Source organism: Dasypus novemcinctus, chromosome 3, assembly GCF_030445035.2.
Source record: "Dasypus novemcinctus isolate mDasNov1 chromosome 3, mDasNov1.1.hap2, whole genome shotgun sequence".
Classification (NCBI taxonomy): domain Eukaryota; kingdom Metazoa; phylum Chordata; class Mammalia; order Cingulata; family Dasypodidae; genus Dasypus; species Dasypus novemcinctus.
The window spans coordinates 98,795,716-98,818,357 of NC_080675.1; the positions used below are offsets into that span (position 1 = coordinate 98,795,716).

The following is a 22,642-nucleotide window of genomic DNA, read 5'->3' on the forward strand; positions in this document are numbered from 1 at the left end:
AAGTCAATAATCCTCAAAGATTAGTCTTCAATGCAGCTTCAATTCTAAATACTAAATAATAGATGATGAAATGGCATAACTGGTTGCTATCAAAAGCCTCAATTTGTTTCTAGATTACTTTTGAAATTCATTCACAAATATATGCAAAATCAGTGATATTCTGATTTAAAGTCCTCCATAGGCAAATGTCAAATTCCATTTGGAGGGTATTTATCCAGGTCTAGAATTTCATTCAACTATATTAAATTTCATACAATAGGAACTTAGAAAAATTGTATCTGAGTTAAACACTATAAACCAAGTTATAAGTACCTCTTAAGAGTTTAATGACAGTTTATAGCTCTCAGAGATTTATATAAAGTGTGTGTGTCTGTGTATCTGTGTGTGTGTGGGTGAACACAATAATTTTTCATAAAAATATTATAATCTGTATAAAGTATATTGATATTTTAAAATTTAACAATTTACCTTATATATTTTTTTGTGTTGATACATAGGGATTTCCAGGTTTAATGTTAAATTAAACCAAACTAATTTTTTCTTTGTTAGAGAAGTTACAAGTTTACAGAAAAATGCAGAAAATAGCTTGCATGTACCCCTGTCCCATTATTAACATCGTGCATTAGTGTGGTGCACTTTTTTATAATTGATGAAAGATATTATAAATTCTACAAGTGGAGATTCTCTGTTAGTGTTGCAAAATTTTTAATATTGAGACATGATGCCAAATTTCCCTCCTCTAAAATATTGTGCCAATGTACAAAAGGAAGTGCATGACAATTCTTAAACTGCCATCTCAAATCCTGACCAAAATTGCTAGGTAAAATTATCTATCATTGCTATTTTAACTTGCATTTCTTTACTTGTTAATAAGTTTGAGTACTTCTATGGCTTGCCAATCCATATGCTTTGCTCACTTTTCCCTTATTTCTTTAACCTTTTCTTATTAATTGCTAAAAGTTATTTATAAGTCAGGGATACCAGCTCTTGTTTTATGTGTTGATGACATAGTCTCATTTTTTACAAATGTTCATTCTTTTTATATTTTGTTCACTTTCATGAAGTTATATGTATCAGTTTTTATCTTCATGGAGTCTAGAATTTTTATCAACTTCATTGTGATAAAACAGCATATATCTGTTATTTCTTTTTTATACTTTTAATTTTTTAAATGAAAATATTTTTCCTCTGAGAAGTAAGGTTGGGATCTGATTTCTTCACACCAAATTGCAAGTTCAATTATCCCATTATTATTCACTGAATATTTTCCTTACTGATTCAAAAATCTACCTTTGTTTTATATCAAGATTACATATGTGTTTGTGTCTATGCCTGGACAATAATTTCTGTTTTCTGTTCCTGTCTGTGTCCTGCCTGCTCTGGGTCTTCACTCTGAAATGCTATAGCTCTAATGTGGAGTAAGTAGTGCATGACTAGGCGCTTATCAAAAAGGCAGATTTTGTTGAGGAAACTTGCAAGTAACAATTCAGTAACATTCCCTCTTCTTTCATTATCCCATGGAGAATTATGCAGGAGCTAGTTACTGTTGCATGGAGCATGAAAGTTTGTTCTAGGAAAGGACTCTTATCTGCTACCTAGTCTACCTTTTGGGAAAACCTGAGAGGCAACTTGGAGAAAATATCACCCCTTAGGAACTAAGTAAGATGAAATTTGAAGCCAGTTTTAGAAAAAACATGATAAAGTCAAATGTTGGTATTTATTGGTTTTGTGGAATTTTACATCAGGAAGAAACTCTTTTCCAAAGGATAAGAGTAAACAGTACCAGTTAACTTATTTCAGTGCCACACTACTAGCTCACCAGTAAACAATTCTGTTAGTCTCTTCAAAATGTGTTTTAATATATTTGCTGCTATCATCAAGTAAAGTTTTCTTCCAGCTTTTTGGTTTCATTAGTTTATTTTTATATCCTTGAGCCAACATCAAAATGCCTTAACTATATAGTTTTATAGTAGGTCTTGGTGTAAGTATTCTAGATTTATCCTTTAAGATTGCCTTGGCTCCTCCTGGCTTTTTGTATTTCCATATGTATTTTAGAATCAATTTGTCAATTTCAAATATATATATATATAAATATATATATATCTTGCTGGGGTTCAGATTGGAAGAATGATAAAGATAATTGGAGTACTTATAACTCATAAAATTAGTATTTTTCTCCATATATTTAGATGCCCATTTAAAAAATTAAATGCATATATTATTTGCTTCTTTAACAATTTAATATTATTATTTACATAAAGCTATCTCCTAATATTGAACCATCCTTGTTTTCATAGAATAAGAGCTAAAAATACCAAGATTTGATGAGGATGTGGTAGCGTAAATTTGTTAAAGTCCATGGCATTACTTAATAAGTTGAAAATGAACTGGTAATTTTAACTTCTAGTAATCTATCATTGAAATAGTCTTTCACATATAAGTAGAATCTAATTAGAATTTAAGAAGAATTATAACATTTTTATAATTACAATCTACTTTAAAAAGCAAAATTATATTTTGTGGATTGTTACTGTGACATGAGACCATTCATTCATTAAAAAATGCACACTGGTAGGACAATCAGCAAACTCTCTTCTTTTATTTACAAAATTTAAAGCAAAATGATAAGACTACAAATATTTACTTCTGAATAATGGGTATGAAGATCTTTTTTATATTATCTTCTTACTTTTTTGTATTAAAATGATCCAAATATTTTTAAAAAATGCTTTGTGTCCATTCCTTTCTATTAATGGGGTCTTCACTCAGATATGAATTGCTTCCTGTTTCTTTCAGTCTTTTTTTTTTTTCCTTTTTTTCCAGCTCTTGCTTAAAATGTTGACTTACTAACTCTTCTTAAGTATTTACCATTTCTTCCTTGATATCTTGTTTCAAAAATTCTAGTTGGTATTATTTGTTTTATTGGGTGTTTTTGACCTGGATGGGCTTTAACCATCTACAACAACATGGGAATATTCCTGTTAGATCTCTCTTTGTTTACCAGAACTCTGCATTTTTTAAAAACAGATTTATTTATTTATTTATTTATTTATTTATTTATTTATTTATTCTCCCCTTGTTTCTTATTCTTTTCTTTGCTGTCTCTTTTCTGTGTCCATTCGTTGCATGTTTGTGTGTGTGTGTGTGTGTGTGTGTGTGTGTGTGTGTTTGGTATCTGCTTGTCTATCTTTTGTTGTGTCATCTTGCTTCACCAGCTCTCTGCAGCGCCCAGGTCAGTTTTGCCTTCACAAGGAGGTCCTGGGATGCAAACCCAGGGCCTCCCATATGGTAGAAGGGAGCCCGATTGATTGAGCCACAGCCATTTCCCCAGAGCTCTGCATTTTAATTACTTTATAAATCATATGGATACTTAACAGAAATGTTCAGACATACAGTCACTTGACAGGGAAAGGAAGTTAACTGGGACAACTGTGAACAAGCATCTGGGGAAATCCATGAACACGCATCAAGTATGCTGTTTCTCAACAATTTACCTCCAGATATGACTAATCCAGAGATCCAAAAGTAAAGTCAGGCCCCATGGGAGAAGTCCCCAAATATTTGGACTCTTCTTCATTTTAAAGGAAAAGAAAGGTGGGAAGCCATCTGGATTCTCAATTTGGCCAACTGAAGATATGTCAAGGATTCATAGTGTTTATTATCACCACTCATCTGACTTTCAGGCAGTAGCCATAAGACTGACTCCCAGATTTTCAATATTCCATATTCCCTCTACTCAGTATTACATTTCTGGGTCCTACAATTAGAAAACCATTTTGCCCTTCCTGCATTTATATGCCCCATACTGTTATGCAATATAGAAATAGATTTCAAGTTGAAAGGGACATCTTCTTTACTTATGCAGGAACAATAAATCTGTTCCTCAACTCTAAAATGAAGGCAGGGATCTTCCACACTCTCTTACCTACAAGATTATGTATTTTCCTCAAGATTAGTGAAGATATCGATTATATGTATCTACTGCAATTTTCCTCAGACATCTTGGCTTCTGGCAGATAGTCTTCATAATTTCTGCTAAGAAATTATGGCTATTATTATTACTTTTGTATTTTGTGTTGTTCAAGTGATTCTTTTAAAACTTTTCAGTGGCTTTTTTTGTTTTGTTTTGTTTTGTTGTTTTTTTTTATTTTTTTTATTGATTTTGTAAAAATATTACATTAAAAAATATGAGGTCCCATTCGACCCCACCACCCCCACCGCACCCCTCCCCCCCCCAGCAACACTCACTCCCATCATCATGACACATCCATTGCATTTGGTAAGTACATCTCTGGGTATCTCTGCACCTCATGGTCATTGGTCCACATCATGGCCCACACTCTCCCCCATTCCATCCAGTGGGCCCTGGGAGGATTTACAATGTCCGGTGATTGCCCCTGAAGCACCATCCAGGGCAACTCTAAGTCCCAAAGGCACCTCCACATCTCATCTCTTCCTGCCATTCCCCATACCCAACAGCCACCATGTCCACTTTTCCCACTCCATTGCCACCTTTTCTCTGAGGTCCTTGGATTGGTTGTGTCCGTTGCACCTCTATGTCAAGAGGAGGCTCAGATTCCACATGGTTACTGGATGCAATCCTCCTGCTTTCAGTTGTAGGCCCTCTAGGCTCCATGGTGTGGTGGTTGCCCTTCTTCAACTCCATCTTAGCTGAGTGAGGTGAGTCCACTAATTAAGATTGTAGGAGCTGGAGTCTGTTGAGGCTCAGGGCCTGGCTATCATATTGTCAGTAAAAAGATTCAATCCCCTAAATATATCTTAAACCCCAATACCAACTACAATTCCAGTAAAGTAGCACGATAGTCTTATGAAAAGAGATCCCCTCTGGGTCCAGTTTCATCACTCAGAAACACCAGCTCCATAGAAGGGCCATCTGACATGGCAGTGACCCTATCTGCCATGACCGTAAAACCCGTGGGTCCCTTTAGCCCTCAAAGGAACCAATACCTGGGGATTGTATCTACTTTATCTGTCTCTTAGACTCTGCTCAGTTGTGCATAAGGGCAATCCTTCTGACAGCCTCCAGACTCTTTTTTTTTTTAGAGACTCATAGCCATATAAACTCATTTCTCCTTTCTATTTCCCCCTTACAGTAGGTCAAACAGCATTTTAAAGTCATATTATTCTATGTAGACAGTGATATTCTACTGATCCACATCGAACCTTCAATTCAAGGTCATTTTCCAGTTGCATTATCAGTTGTTAGTTGATAGTGATCCCTTGGTGCCAGGGAGGCTCATCCCCGGGTGTCATGTCCCACGCTGGGGGGAAGGCATTGCATTTACATGCTGAGTTTGGCTTCGAGACTGGCCACATTTGAGTAACATGAAGGCTGTCAGGAGGAGATTCCCAGGCACAGTGCTGCTCTAGGCCTTGTTCTTATTTCAGGCCTGTAGGCTCAAAGCATAGTCATTAGTATCAGGGGCTTACTGTTGGACCTTCATTCCTTCTCGGTCCTTGCCGCTGCACTTGGGGGGCTGCCGCTGCTCCCCTAGGGACCACGGCACAGCACCCCCGGCCAGGGACCCAGTACCCCCCCAGCTTTAGTTTTTAATTGTTGCCACTATGAGTATATCCAAACATTACCATGCACCCTGGACATATGCCCTGTATAGCTCCCCGTCAGTCATTTATCCCCTGTCAATAGTATCCCATACCAGTATTTCTCCGCTGCCATTGTTGGACCACTCTGGGATCCAGAACTTTCTGAATATTGAAGCCCCAATATCATGTCAGGATCTCTTTTCAGTGGCTTTTAGGAAGTGGAGTTAAGTGAGTATGTATTTTATATCTCAACTTTATCTCACAGATTTTAATCTTTTTAAATTTTGTTTTAGGTAACATATGCCAATAACTAATGAAAAGACAAAATCACTCCATTGTGTCTGAGTTTATTTTGATCCATCTTACGGAGTCTCATGAGTTAAAGATTTTCCTTTTCTTATTTTTTTTCTATTATCTACATATCCATTGTTTTAGATAACCTCATAAATATCTCTGTAATTAAACTGGACCCTCATTTGCACTCTCCCATCTTCTTATTACTAGCCAAACTCGCCTTTCTTGACATGTCGCTGGCCTCCTTTGCGACTCCTAAAATGATCCCTGACGTAATTAGTGAATATAAGACCATTTCCTATGAAGTCTGTATGACCCAGATGTTTTTCCTGCACCTTTTAGGTGGAATTGAGATGATGGTGCTCATAGCCGTGGCAATTGATAGATACGTTGCTATATGCAAACCCCTCCATTATAAAAATATCATAAGCAATCATGCTTACATTGGTCTTGTACGTCTCTCCTGAACCACTGGTTTTGTGCACACTATGAGCCAAATGATTTTCACAGTGACTTTGTAATTCTGTGGTCCCAATGTTGTGGATAGCTTTTTTGGTGATCTACCTTGGGTGATCAAACTTGCCTACTGACACTTCCATCTTGGAGCTATTGGTCATTGCAGACAGTGGGCTACTCTCTTTGTTCTGTTTCATTTTTCTGCTTATCTCCTATAGTATCATCCTGATTACAGTCCAGCAGCACTCCTCCAGTGGGTCTCCCAAGGCCTTGTCCACTCTTTCAGCCCACATTACAGTAGCGGTACTGTTCTTTGGACCTTGCATCTTTATCTATGTGTGGCCATTCCACAGCATCTCTATAGATAAGATCCTCTCTGTGTTTTATACAATCTTTTCCCCCCTTTTGAATCCAATCATTTATACATTCAGGAATAAAGACATGAAAAAAGCAATAACAAAAATAAAGAACAAGCTTGTGAGTTCCCAATCAGCATTTTAACTGAGCTAGTAATCAACAAAGACATCATCATCACCATCATCATCATCATCCAAAGACATTGAACTGCAAGGTTTTGCATCAAACATAAGTCATATTTTGGTAAATGGTAACTCTTCTCTATGGATGCATATATGCAATAAAATACCCTGGATTGTGAATACAGATACAAACCATTCCAATGTGGCAGTATTAATTTATATTGTAATTTTTTATTTTTTCTATCAATTAAATTAGAGTCTAAGTACTATTTATTTAATTTTTACCATGTATGAGGTATGTGAATACATTTTTATTATCCTCACAGCAATGGAAATAGAAAAGATTATTTGCATAATATCAATAGGAAACTGAGCCTTAAGCAATGTAATGAACTTGCCACAGAAATTGTAAATACTAGATCCAGAATCATATCCTATATCTAACTATATAATCTATGCTTTTCTAATAAAAATATATTTCTATATATATATCTTAATAACATAACTCTTTTGCTCCCTATACCCTCTTTTAGAGGTCATAGTTTCCAATAAACAAATCTTTCCATACAAAGGATGCAGCAATTTTTTCCCTTGACCTGAAAGTAAAGAGACTCACCAAGCCACTTCAATCCATGCCTCTGCTTCAATGGAAAAGGGGCTATTAAACCAGCTGAAATGACTGATGTCAATGTGTATTAAGAATGCTGTTACACAGTGGGGCAAAGAAGACAATGTCTGAAACTATGATTCACAGTAATTGCATTTTTAGTAGTAAAGTAATTGAAAATTACAATACCTAAATAGAAATCAAAATTTGGTTCACTCCACCAAATAATCTCTGTCATCTGAGATCTTGGAAGAAGATGAAAGAAACATGCAATCAACAATAAAATGTCAGCCATGATCATTAACTGAGTCTCATCTTCCATGAATAAAATGATGATTATAGAAGCTCAGAATATTTTCTTCTTAAATTGTGCATTTGTTATTCAGTTCTCAAATTCTTTTCTTTTTCCTTATCAAGAAGATGTTGATGGAGGTTAATTTTGTAATTTAGCCTTTAGGTTACAGAATAATCAAGTGGGATTATGAAGGAATTAGAAAAGATCTCAAAATCCCAGAGATGGATATAATAACCAATGGAATTTTATCTTTCCATTTGGCAGAAGGGAAAGAATATCTTAATTTATGCACAGGATAGATGCATTTTGTTAGGCCGAAGCTAATGTCATTTTTTTGGAAGTTTAAATAAGGGCAGACTGGCATGTATGGATGCTGATAGCGAAAGGGGGAAATTATTCTGATTGTCTTTTGACTTTTAGTACTAAGTAGCTCTTCTATAGTCCCCTCACTATAGCAAGGAGCTGCTAGCCTGAAGATTATATTTCCTAAATACCCTTGCAAACTTTTTCCTTTGTGGTCCTACCAGCAGAAGGCATTCACCTGATATCAGAAGGTGGGAAAAAGGGAGACACTCTATGTTTCTCTACTTCTGACTCTGGCTGCAGCAGTAGTAGGCAACTGTAGACTCCAGTATTGGTAGAGATGCCAACAACTTCAGTAAGACTGAAGACTTCAAAGCTTCAGCAAGTGTGTGAGCACTTGAATGCTTATTTAGTAGTATGATTGAAGTTCAAATAGCAACAATGGTGGAACTGTCCATAGCACTTATAGGCCCTGGATAAAGTCATTTTTCCTTTTTTCATCCAGCCTTTGGTATGGTAGGCACTTTTTACAGTTACTGAATTCCAGGTAATATCACTTCCCAAATTTGTATCTCATTTTTGAGCTGTTGATTTTTTATTTTCAACTTTTGCATGCTTCCCTAGATATCTTGAAGAAAACTCAAGACCACAATATAAAAACTAAATATAATAATTAAATACCTTCAGAAATATCTTCTTTTTCCTGCATGTCCTATTTGTTGGTAAGATCACTATCAGATTAATGATGCAATCTAGAAACGAAAGTTTGGCTCCCATTATATGTATGTTGGTGCACTTAATGGTGTCCTTCATTCCTTTGATGATCTGTTCATTTTTCTTCACCTTTTTCTCTCTGTTCTCTGGCTTGTTTAATCTCTACAGATCTACCTTCATGTTCACTGGTTCTTTCTTCTGCCAGCTCAAATCTTTTGGTGAGATCCTTGTGATTTTTAATTTTGGTTATTATATTTCCCATTTACATTTGCTCCATTTTAATAATTTATATTTCTTTACTGATATTCTCTATTTGGTGATATATTGCCATCATATACCTTCTTTTAATGCTTCAGATAAGGTTTCCTTTAGTTTCATGAACATATATAATAGCTTTTTTGAAGTCTCTGTCTGCAAAGTTCAACCTCTGCACCAGTTCAAAATCAGTTTCTACTGCCTATTTCTTTTGTTTTTTTCTCCTTTTAAAAAAATAGATATGCTTCTTTCTTTGCATGTATCATTATTTTTTGTTGAAAATTGCATATTTTAGATAACATATTTAGCCACTCTGGATACTAACCATGCTACTACTTCTCCTCACTCAAGTTTAATGTTGTTTGCTTGGTTGTTTGTTTAATGCCTTGGATGAACTAACTCTATGAAGTCTGTATCCTCTGTGGTACAGTCTCTGATGTTTCAGCTTGGATTTTTTATTTATTTGTTTTTTAAATTTTATCGATGCATATCATCCATACATGAACATACATAAACAATAACTGGATAGTAAAGGTTGTGAACTTACAAAACAAACATGCATAGCATAATGCAGGGGTCCCATATATCACCTCACCATCAACATCATGCATACCTGTGAAGCATTTGTGACAAATTATGAAAGTATATTGTGAAAATATTTCAACTAACTATAATCCACATCTTGCATTTGGTGTATTTTCCCACCACCCACCTTATTCATTTTAAATATATTTTTATTATAGAAGTTGTGAACTTACAAAACAATCATGCACATGTGTAGAATTCCCATGCAACACCCCTTCACAAACACAACACACACTATGGTGGTTATGCTTAAGCCCCTTGAAAGGCCTTCCAAGAAACTGGAACATTCCTTGCAGAAGTGCAGTTAAGCAACACCTAGTGATAAACAAGTTTTCTGTAGAGATCACTTATCAAAAGGACAAAAATATCATACTAATGAATGTACATAGTCTCTTCTTTGTAAGACTCCCTTGTATAGTAACAAATTTTAATATCAGATATTCATTGTGACCCTCACTTGGAAATTCTCTAAATGCTTTATAGGCATCTGTGAACAGCTGGTTATTGAGACTCTCACTGGGACATCCCCAGTTTGAGATATCCCTGCTCCAACAGTCTGTCCTTCAAAAAACTTGCAGCTTTGATTACATTGGTGACTGTGTTCACTTTACAGCCACTTGTGCCAGTGAGGTTTCCTCCTTTTGTTAATGGAACTGTGTGTGGCTTGGGGAATATTTACATTTATGTCTCATGTCCTGCACTGACTTCTCCGGAATATGTACGGTCTAGCAGAGGGCCCAGTCTGTTCTATCCCCAAGGTTTACTGTATCCCAGTAATGTGACCTTCTAGGCTGTCTCTTACCTTCACTATTTCTGTTACATAGATATTCTGTTTATTGCTACCATCAGCATAGAACTATAAGCAAGTTCATAATTGCTCTATACCAAAATCTCCATCATTTTCAATAATGCCCTTAGTCATGGGATTGTTGTAGCTCTATTCCAAATAAAAGTAGACTTCTCAGGGGAACAACAGAAGTCTTCATCTTTGTGACCTGCCTTTCTCCCTGGGAAGACCCCCTGTGCCACTTCGCAAGTGTTTGTTGTGGTGACAGTGAGTCACTTCTTTCAAAGTGAATCATCAGCTCTATAATCAGACACTCTTGGGGGTGGGGAGAACCACTGTTCATTTCAGCTTCCAGCTCTTGGAATGGCACTTCTATCAAATGAGCTGACTAGAGAAGGGGGGGCTGACCATAGCCACAGTGTTCTCAGTCATATATGGAATAGATACTCTGCCTACAAGTAGGTCCTGGGAGCAGGGAGGAAGGATGAAAACATCAGTTCTTTTAGCAGCATTTACCCATAATAGGCTAGAACCTGAAACCTTAGTCTCAACTGAAAGTTGAGAAGTCAGTCTTTTTCCTTGGCCACACTTAACTGGAATAGAACACCCAGACTAGGGATTCCATGATACGGACCTGGGATAAAAAAGGAAGAAGAGGGAGTGCAGGTGAGCTAAATACCAGAGACTTGCCGTTCTTACCAAGATACAGTAGGTGTTCTTGAACGAATATTTCTCAATTCTCTATATACCTTTAAGTTAGAACAATTTCCAGAGACTCTAAATCATTGTTCTTATCGTTTTCTCCAATTAAATGCTTGTTTTGTTTGGGAAAGAATCCAGCATTGTCTTCACTCTGACATTCCAAAGTTTCCACCTCACTTAATTCTGAGGCAGGAAATATATAGATGATATGTTGAAACTTACCACTCTACTCTACACATACGGTCATCCCTCATGCTTAGCCTAATATCCAATCTCCACAATTCTACTTGCTAATTTGACCATCCATCCCCCTCTGTAGCTTTAAGTTGGGCTTTTTAAATTTCTTACCTAGATTATTGAAAAACATTAATATTTCCTCTACACTGCCATTACCAAGACCTTCTAAATACTCAATTCATTTCATAGTTCCTATTTTACCACTTCAATGGCAGTCCATTAACTCTAAGATACATTTTAGATGGCTTTGATTGATATTTAAGACCCTTCTAAGTTCTTATCCTAAACTAGCTTTCTGTTCTTATCAATGACTCTCCATTCTTCAACATTCGCCATAAAAATTCCACATATTTCAAACATATTAGATAATTTCTGTTCACATAATATGTCAGAATATTTTATATTTCCATGAATTTCTACATTTAATTATCTCTTCCTGGAGTTTTCTTCTGACTTCTCTGTGAAACATATCTTTTCTTATTATTAAAGGTGTACTTGTCTTTTACTGTGAGAAAGGTAATCTCTTTACTGAGAAATCTGCAAACTTCACAAAACAGAGTTTAACTTGTTGCATACATGTATCATCATACTTAGCACTGGATTATTTGGGGTCAACCTCTAATGATAAGACTCTGAGAAAGAATGCAATTAAATGTGTTTAGTAATATTAACTACACAGGTTATTTTGGGTGACCTAATTCAGTCTTTACATTGTATAGCTATATATGTTATGTATGGTTTTTAAAGTTTTCAGAAGAAAGAGAAGGTTAACACAAAGCAGCAGGATTCAGTGCCCATTCTTTGCAGGTTCATATAGAGCATAATGCTATGGATTGCAGCCTGGGTATGCACAATTAAGGGAGTATAAAAGTGATATTGTCTTATTTTAACAAAATTCATTCTCCAAAACTTCATAAGTTACTAAAATGATTTCTGCAAATAAACATTGGACTGAAGGAAATTCTAATTATTAATGCTGAAGTGATCAATTCTAAAACAGCATAGCTGACAATTCTCTGCTTGGGATGAATCTCTTTGTCAGCCACATTACAAAGTAAATGAACAAAGAGTTAGCAGAACTAAATATTTTGGTGAAAGAAATTCTAAATTATTAAGATACCTTTTTATAATATGACTTACTTCGCTATTATTAACAATGGAATTAATGTTCAATATATATTGTGCCATAATATATAAACTAGAAATCCTATGATTGCCATTATCAGTAGTAAAGCATTTGAAAAGTAAATATACAAATCATAAAGTAAATCTCTACAATATTCTTGGCAATATTAGTAGTCACATGATAATAAATTGGATGGTTTGAAATTTTTCATGAAATGTAATAAAAAGCATTTTTGAGCATTCCTTACTAAGTAACAAAAGAACGTAACCACATGCCACTGAGGAAATAGATGTGTCTTCTGTCATTATAAAAATGGTTAAAATGAGCAATATAATGATATATAAACTCCTTGTCAGTAAACCCTACTGAAAAGTGCATCAAAACCACATCTAATGATTTTAAAATCAAGCAAAAGAATAAATTATGAATCCTGGAAAGAGTTTTGCCTTATAGTTACATAATTTTCTCTTTAACTGTAAATGACTAATGAAAACAATATCTATGGCAAAAATATACATTAAGCCATGGGTAAAATGAATTGAGCAGGAATTAAATAAGGATTTGAACATAAGTGAAAAAGATATCACCAATTTGAAGGTCATTCATGATATCATGTGTTGACAAGATATTAAAATGGACTCAAGCTAGTGATTTTAATTTTTGTAAAAACAACTTGTGAAACAAACATTCATTATAATATTTTATCATAAAATGATTAATGATTATGAAGTCATCATGCCATATCAATATTCTCTAAAAATCTCATGCCAAACTATCTACATGTAAAAAAATACTTATTACTATTTAGTGATCATAAATATATATCAATTTTAATGCATTTAACACATATTTGTGTTTTATCTTTTAAAAGTTATAAGTAATTGTATTAATCAGCCAAAGGGGTACTGAGGAAAAAATACCAGAAATTGGTTGGTTTTAATAAAGGGTATTTATTTGGGGTAGAAGTTTACAATTACCAGGACTTAAAGCATTTGTCTTCCCTCACCAAAGTCTACTTCCAGCAAGATGGCTGCCAACATCAGCTAAGACTTCAGGCTTCCTGGGTTCCTCCCTTCCTCAGGTTCCATTTCTCTCCAGGCTCAACTGCTGTGCTTTCTACACAAGGTCAGCTATAGACTATCAGGTGAATGGCTCTGTTTCTTTCACCAGGGCTTCTGTTGTGTCTAAGGAACCATCTCTATTCCTCTGTGCTCTTTTTTCTGTGTGTTCATTTCCTGGGCTTAAGCTCAAAACTCCAGGATCAAAACTCCAACCCAGTAATATTAAAAAAATGAATAAAGACCAAAAAAAAAAAAAAAAAAAAAAAACTAAACAAAACACATGACTTTAGTTACTTAAAAAAAAAACAAAAAAACTCCAACCTCCCTTCTCTGTGGTACAGTTTCTCTGTTGATATGACTCAATCAAAGCCGTAATCACTATTTAATAAAGTAAAAGTAAAACCTCTGAATCCAATCCACTCTAATATGCCCAGAAGAAAAGACCAGTTTATAAACATAATCCAATATTTCATTTTGGAATTCATCAATAATGCCAAACTGCTATACTCCACCATCTGAATTCCAATAAGGTATTACAATATTCAAAAAATCTTAAATGAATAGCAATGCAAGTTAAAAATCATATCACAATCAAATTAAAGAAATACAGTTTGTCTTGGATCAAAGTCCTGTCTGGCAGTAGACCTCTGAAAATAATTTATCCACTTCCAATACACAATTTGACAAAGGATAACCATTTCCATTACCATAAACAGAAATTGGAAAGGAAACATGGGTACTGGGTCCTTTACAATTCAATAAACCTGCAGGACATACTTCATTAGATGTCAAAGTCTGAGAGTCATTCTTAAGACAGTGGTTTCTTCTCCTTGGGGCCACATGGGGACCCACCTTTTCACAGACTTGCCCAATGGTCATTTTCTTGGTTCCACCCTCATTAAGCATCTGGGTAGTGACAAAGCTCTAGATCTCAACCTCCAAGAACACTGGGGAGATGGCTACACTTTACCCAATTGTTGGGTTAAAGTCTTAATTCTCCTAGTACAATGAAGTGAAGACAACATCCTCCCTAACCTTTGACATACAGACTCAAACCCACTCAGAGCAATGAGGTGACCACCTGGCCTCCCCCCTATCCTTGGGGGACAGTCCTGCCCTTCACAGTCCTATGGTGCATGGACCTCAACCTCCCTAACCCTTGGGAAATGTGCTCCATCCTCATTGTACCCTGGGGGTGGGGGGGTGGGGCCACAACCCTCCCCAAACATCAGGTGGAAATATCCATGTACTTCAAATGTGGTGCAAACTCATCCCTTCTGTATATAAAGGTGTACATCCCAATGTGATGTCTTAATTCCAGATCTCGTCCTCCATGGTTTTCCTCTTAAATCTGTTTCTCCTTTAATCTCTCCTTTTCGTGTCCCTTTTAGTCCAAAATGGCAGTGGTTTTGTTCATACAGCTCTCTCAAAAAGCTTGTTGGTTTAGCATGCAAGAGCAGGGGTCCAAGCCATCAAATAGTAAGACTTTCCAGACATCTTTCCTAGATAACTGCATCACCAATCCTGATTTACAAGTTCCAAGTATAGTTAAATCCTTAAATGGGGCACTATCATCTGGGGCCTTGATTTTCAGAGGCTTGGAAGTTCTAGAATCAGTTTCTGCTTTCTATGTGCCTAATAGTTCAGTTCTCAGCTTATTTCACTCATCTAGCATTTTGCTATAAGCTTCAAAGAGAAGCCAAGCTCCATTCTCTGAGTTTATTTTGGAAAGCTATCCAGCTAAATACCCAGATTCACCATTTTCAAATTCTACCTTCCATAAAACATCAGGACTCAATCTTGCTAAATTCTCTGCAACTTTGAAACATGGATGACCTTTCCTCCAGTTTCCAATAATAGTTTCATCATTTACTTCTAAGCATTATAAAAAAGTCTCTTTAGCATTCATATTGCTATCAATGGTCTTTTCAAAACAATCTAGGTCTTTTCTGTCAAGTATTTCACCATTCATCCAAAATTACCTCTTACCCATATATAAAACCATTCCAGCCTTTTGGTAATTGCAAAAGCATGACCCCACTCTCCTGTACCAAATTCTGTATTAGTCAGCCAAAGGGGTGCTGAGGCAAAATACCAGAAATTGGCAGGTTTTTATAAAAGGTATTCATTTGGGGTAGAAGATTACAGTTACCAGGCCATAGAATATAAGTTACTTCCCTCAATAAAGTCTATTTCCATGTTTTGGAACAAGATGACTACCGACATCTGCCAAGAGTTCAGATTTCCTCCGTTCTTCTCTTCCCCAGGTTCCATTTCTCTCCACGCTCAGCTGCTGTGCTTTCTCTGTGTGCTTACTTCCTGGGCTTAAGCTCAAAACTCCACCATCAAAACTCAAATCTCCCTTCTCTATGATGCAGTTTCTCTGTGTGTCCCTGCCTACCAAGGGGTCAGGCACTTAAATTCCTACATATATAGCCCAATCAAATCCTTAGTCATTATTTAATCAAGTAAAAGTAAAACTTCTGAATCCAATACACTCTAATATACCCAGAGGAAAAGATCTGTTTACAAACATAATCCAAAATTTCTTTTTGGAATTTATCAATAATGCCAAAGCACTACAGTAATATTTTATGTCTTCTTTAATATATGCCTTTAGTAGGAAATGTATAAAATACATAAATAAATGCTCTAAAAAATACCTGCAAATTTCCCAGGGTAAGAGGACAATTTGGGAGTGGTGGGAAGGAGAGGAAAAGTCCATTAAATCAAAAACCTCTACACTGTCAAAAGTATTAACGTCACCAATGTAATCAAAGCTACAGATTTCTTGAAAGAGAAACTCCTGGAGCATAGACATCTCAAACCAGGGAAATTGTTTTCAGAGTCCCATGATTGTGAGCAAGTTATAGCTATTATAAAGGAATTTAAGGGATTTCCAATTGGGAAATCACAATGATTGGTTGACATTTAAGTCCTTCATTACATAGTAGATTATTACAAAACAGGGAACAGATATACATTGATTAGTATAGTATTCTTATCCACTTTTAACAGGCTATCCCTACCATTCCAAGATCAGCTTAACACTAAACATTGCTCAGTTTGTTACTTTATCAGTTAAGCTCTGCTTTCTAGGAAAGCCCTGTCCTATATCAATTTTTATCTTCTGGAAAGAGGCTTCCAAATCTCAAAAAAAAAAAAAGGATTTCTCCCAGTAACTCCAAACGCAGGTGACCACACTAGTTTTACAACATTTACTATAGTATAATCAAAATTCTCCATTAGTTGTTTTAGTTTCCTGGGTTGCTCAAGCAGATACCATGCAATGGGTCGGCTTTAACAATGGAAATTTAATGACCCATGGTTCTGAGATTAGGAAAAAGCCCAAATCAAGCCATCATCAATGTGGCATTCTAGGGCTGACTGCTGGTGATATGGGTCTCGGACTTCTTTCTCACATGGCATCCTCTCCTGGCCTCTCCCTTCTTTTCCAGATTCCATTGATGTTTAGCTTCTGGCTTCTCCCTCTGTGGATTTCTCTCGGAATTCTTTCTGAATTTCATTTTACTTGTTAAGGACACCAGTAGCAGGATTAAGACCCATCATGATTGCAGTAGACCACACCTTACCTGAAGTAACCTCATCAATAGGTCCTACTTACAATGGCTTCACAGAGAACTGAATTAAGTTTAAGAACACATTTTCTGGGGTTATGTACAGCTCCAAATAACCACAACTGTTTTAATCACTCCATTGCCCAGAGAGAACCACAGACTATTACAGGACCAGAAATTAAATGTAAACAAATCTCCTGGTCAGACCAGGGCATCAGTATCTATGCTTTAACAACTCCCACCGAAATTTGAATTCCCAAAGCTCCAGCAAATCTGCCTCCAAAATGTTCACATCTTTATAAAAGACAAAGAAAATTGTATGCAGACCTATGAACCATATGCAGGACATCACAGAGAATGTAAGACAGATTTCTAATTTTAGATAACCCCCTGACTGTATTGTCCCTCAGTCTGTGACTTTAGAACAGGTAAGTGAAAATATTATAGAAAGCTAATTTGTTAGACATTTAATATACTGAGGATAGTATTTTACTTAATTTTGTGTTGACTGGAAGGAAAGGACTATGACTTTTAGGTACCAAATTCTTCTAACTGAAAGATCACATAAAAGTATGATAAACTGGAACCAGCAATTTTTATGAAAAATTAAAGAAAATAGTCACTCAAAATAATATTGTGAAGAGATGGTAAATGATTAGTATGATGAACAAAATTGAGAAAAACAAATCTTGACCACATAGAAGACTCTTACTATAATTGACAAATAATGGAAAAGCTAAAATTCAATTTTTGGAGAACAGAGAAATGTTACTTTTCAACAAGTTCCAAGTGTTGCAAGACATAAAGTAAGTGTTTTGTATTAAGACTTGCTGAAGGAACTGGCAAGAGAATGAGTGGGCAGAATTGTTTGGATAATCTCTGTATAAAATTGACCACTAGAAAATAAATACAAGCTAGTTCTTCATACAATAAAGAGGGAGCTTATCCTTTGGAAGATATTCATATTCAAGGGAACAAAAAAAGAATGAGAATAATTCAGGAATATCACTGTAAGTATTCTTGAAGATTTGGGAGCAGAATAGCCTGGAGGATGTGGAAGATGGCTTTCTGCAGGAGCTCTCCATGAGGACAGGGAAAGCCCTAGTGGCTAGGTTGCTTCTCTTTCTTCCCAGGATGGGGTTGTTAACCTGCTCTTATCAACCACCATCTACCCTTTCTGGTCCAGAGGAATAATGATAATCAGGTCAGACAAATGTTATTCAAACCTCTGGGAAAATATATCAGTCACTTTATCTTCAGTGAACTCCTCCACGAATGTCAGGGATTAATTCTGATATCACCTGGCTCCTCAGGGCATCCAATCACTGTGGCCTTTCAGAATCGTTTTGGAATAACTCTGCTCTCTGCCCTGCTGAGTCAAGGAGAGCAGCAGATAGCTCTGGGATTTTATCTAGAGGAACTCAACAATGAGCACTCAACTTGGACAGGCATGGTGGTTCTGATTACCTCAGAGATAGCCCAAATGTTTACATGCTCTATGGCAGAAACTTTTAGCCTTCCTAGAAACCCTCTTCCTCTGTTCTGTCATCACAAGGAACTTCCCTGGACCTATTGATCAGGTTGTTCTGGAATATTCACATGTGAGAAACTTAATTGTTTGACACCAATTGCATGAGCTATTTGTAGAGGGATCCAGAAAAAGTCTCAAGACACTAAGTTATTATGCCTTGATATATTGGGGGACAATATTCCAAGCGTTTTCATGCCCTTCTTCATAATCCTGAATGTGGCAAAAAAGAAGGCATGCATAATAAAGTTTAGTTAAAAACAATAGAATTGTGTGTTGAAAAAAAAGTAGTAGGAAACGTAACAAAAAAAAATATTTAAAAAAGGGTTGTAACAAGATACCAAATAAATAATGAAGACAAAAACATAATTTAAGATAAAAGAAATTAAGAAATTATAAAATTAGATTGGATTTGCTTTGTAGTATGTCATTGTCTCAATGTGAAACATATTTTGAGTTCAACTGAGAGATTGTAGCAGAAACTTTTTAAAAATATTTACTTAATTTATTAATTAGAGTTTTAACTTTAGGAAAAAAGTAAAGGAACAAAACATTTATTGGTTTATGTTTCATTGAGTTTAGTTCATATACCATAATTCAATGAATATTAGTATGAAATTATACATCATATGTATTTTTTTGTACCTGGCAACTTTCAGTTAGCATAATAGTTTTGAGAACCATTTATGTTTTAAGATAAATATGTATAATTTTTGAAAAACAAAATACATTCAATATTGTAATTATATATATTCTTCAAATGTTATAATGAAAGGGAAAGCAAAATTTTATTTGAATCAATTATATTTACATTAAATAATATTTATTTTATTCACACTGATGAAGCATATATTCATATTGAACTATTGATTGAAACAAATCTTGCCCTGTACCTTTCTAAAGAGGGATTTGTAGACAAGCTTTTAGGATTGTAATCTTGAATTTATGTGAATGACTCAGACCCAGTATACACCCATTCAGTGCTCACCCTGTGACTGGCCAGGAACTTCTATACCATCCCTTCTAACATAATACTCACCATATCTTTTAGGGATGGTCCTGTCTCTAAGAAACAGGAGGATTTATTTAATTATTTGGGTCTTGATTTTTGATTTATTAAATAAAATGTAGTTAATAAATGATTACAAATTTCTCTTCTACCCCTAATGTATTATTATTCGACCTTCAATTTCATCCAGAACACATAATAGACTGTTCGGTAAAGGTAATTGAAATGTAAAACTGATAATTCAAGAGGAAGAAAATTGTCCTGAATAACAGGATTTCGTATACATTCTATGATAATTTATTTCCTTTCATTTGTATTTATTTTGTACTCACAACATAAAACATGTATTAAGTTTAGTTCTAATTAAATATATTTAGAATGCTTGTTTGGGAATGGAAGGGGAGAAATAAGTGGAATAAATGCTGGGAAAGCCACCAGCACAGTTGAATACCAACTTTCTGAAATAAAAATACAAGACCAGTGCAGCTTTCTTAATCTATTTATTGGAAGTATTTTGTTGTATCACAGGATATAAATTCCTTTAGCAAAGGTTTTCATTACCAAATTAATAATTTGGCAATAACTAATAATTATTCAACGTAATAATTATTAAACCATGTTATTTCTCCAAAGTATCTAATTAATGCAATTACTGTCACATAAGTCTCAAAAGCAAAGTTTCTGTTCACTTGCATGATGAGCGTAGAACACAACCCTTCAAAGAAGCTGCAATATGTTGCCTATCCTTTGTGTGCTCCTCCAGATTCATGGTCCATCAAGCAACATCCATTACAAGTTCTCCTGGAACTTAACCCTACATGGAATACATCATTTTCATTTTTATTTTCCTATTTTGTAGGCATTATCCATTTATTTGATACAATTGATGGAATTATGATTGAATAGTGGATAGTGGTGACAGAGTTTTTTGACAGAAGCTTGAGTAGAAAGGGAAACAAGAAGACAGTTACTTGTAACTGGAGAAAAAAATACACTCTTCCTATGCATATTCATATCTTTTTTTTTCTTTTTTTTCTAAATACTGTATTTTCTCACTCATTTCTCTTAATTTTCTTCTCTTCCTCATAAATCCAAGAATTTACATAAATACAAGAATTTGAGAAAAAAAGGAAAAATAGGTCCAAGCCTGAATCCAAGCCTTCTAAAATCCTAAGTCTGTTTCACAGCAGAAATTGAAAAGCAAAATTATTTTTAATAAATTCAAAGGCTTTTTCTCCATGTACAAATTAGCCACTAAGTTGTATGTGAGTTTGCACATGCCTGTCTGTCTGGTATGTGTGTGCTTTCTTGTATTAGAACCATAGAATTACTTTAGTGAATTACATCAGAGGCACAGGACATTGACTCTTCTTCCAAATCCTATATTCCTTATATATTGGGATAATATAAATTCAAGGGGTAACAGATTCTGTATATCATAATAGTAAAAGGCAAATTTAACAGTAATTTAATTACTATATAATCTTTCAATTTGAAAAGGTATTAGCAGCGTCAAGATCAACTGATTAAAAAGTATCACTTCTTATAAAAATTAATATTCCTTTCACTCCTTCAAAAGCCTTTTAATTGTGGATTAATTTAGGAATATCATTTCAAAGTAATGTGACCCAAAAAGTAATTTCTTATTATGAACAATGATATGTCTGTATACTTAAGTGTATATGCTCTTACGTCACCAACTATTATTTACCAAATATAATGATGAAAATAATAATGCTAACTGTGGCTTTTTTTAAATTCTCTTTGTATTTAAAGAACTTCTGGAACCTTTTCTGAGTTGACTAAATGGATGTTAAAAATGGATCTGTAGTGACTGAGTTTATTTTACTAGCTTTCTCAGGATCAAGGACACTTCAAATTTTCTTCTTTGTAACATTTTCCTTGATCTACAGTGCTACTGTGATGGGAAATACTCTTATTATGGTCATAGTGACATATAATTCCTCCTTTCACTCTCCCATGTACTTCCTCCTTGGAAATCTCTCTTTTATGGACATGTGTCTCTCCACTGTCACCACACCCAAGATGATTGCAGACTTGCTCACTGAACACAAGATCATCTCCTTATGGGGCTGCATGGCCCAGATGTTCTTCATGCACTTATTTGGAGGTGCTGAGATGACTCTTCTGATAGCCATGGCCTGTGACAGGTATGTAGCCATATGTAAACCCCTGCACTACAAGACAATCATGAGCCACAGGGTGCTGAATGGGTTTGTGATACTTGCATGGATAATTGGTTTTGTACATACAATGAGCCAGATGGTGTTAATAGTGAATTTGCCTTTCTGTGGCCACAATGTCATAGATAACATATTTTGTGACCTTCCCCTCGTGATTAAGCTTGCTTGTGTTGAAACTTATACCCTGGAATTGTTTGTCATTGCTGACAGTGGGTTGCTATCATTAATCTGTTTCATCCTCCTGCTTGTCTCCTACACTATCATCTTAGTCACTGTATGGCAAAGATCATCTGAAGGGCTCTCCAAGGCTCTGTCCACATTGTCTGCCCATATCATTGTGGTCACTCTGTTCTTTGGACCTTGTATTTTTACTTATGCCTGGCCATTCAAGACTTTTGCAGGAAATAAAGTCCTTGCTGTGTTTTACACTGTTTTTACACCCTTACTGAACCCTATTATTTATACCCTGAGAAGCAAAAAAATGCAAAGTGCTATGAGAAAATTATGGCCATAACATGTTAGTTTCACACAGAACTTCAGCACCATATCATTAATATAACTTTTAAATACAGGGTTAAGAGAATTTGAGCAGATACTCTTATAATGGAAACTTAAAGAAGAAAAAATAAAATATTTTAAATTCCTATTTAATGCTGTAAGAACCTATGATGATAATTAGTGATCTGCTACAAAATGACATGAAATCTTTGATATTAAGTATGAGGCAAATATTATGAGAGATGATTTTAATAGACAAAATAATGACATTTATAAGATTATGCTGCCATTAACTGAGGAAACATGAGCAAACCATGATTACAATAACATTAAAAAAATGGGAAAATATGACTAATCTT

General features: G+C 35.2%; 1 protein-coding gene across 1 annotated transcript; it reads left to right on the forward strand.

Annotated features, from left to right (window-relative positions):
* The first annotated feature begins 21,387 nt into the window (after positions 1 to 21,387).
* On the forward strand, positions 21,388 to 22,299 carry LOC101445870 (olfactory receptor 4L1). The gene has a single exon (XM_004470791.1). It carries the CDS (start codon positions 21,388 to 21,390, stop codon positions 22,297 to 22,299), a length of 912 nt encoding a protein of 303 aa, XP_004470848.1.
* Positions 22,300 to 22,642: the final 343 nt, after the last annotated feature.

Excerpts from the sequence above, each read along its gene's own strand:
- LOC101445870 (XM_004470791.1), top strand. The coding sequence starts at position 21,388 with ATGGATGTTAAAAATGGATCTGTAGTGACTGAGTTTATTTTACTAGCT.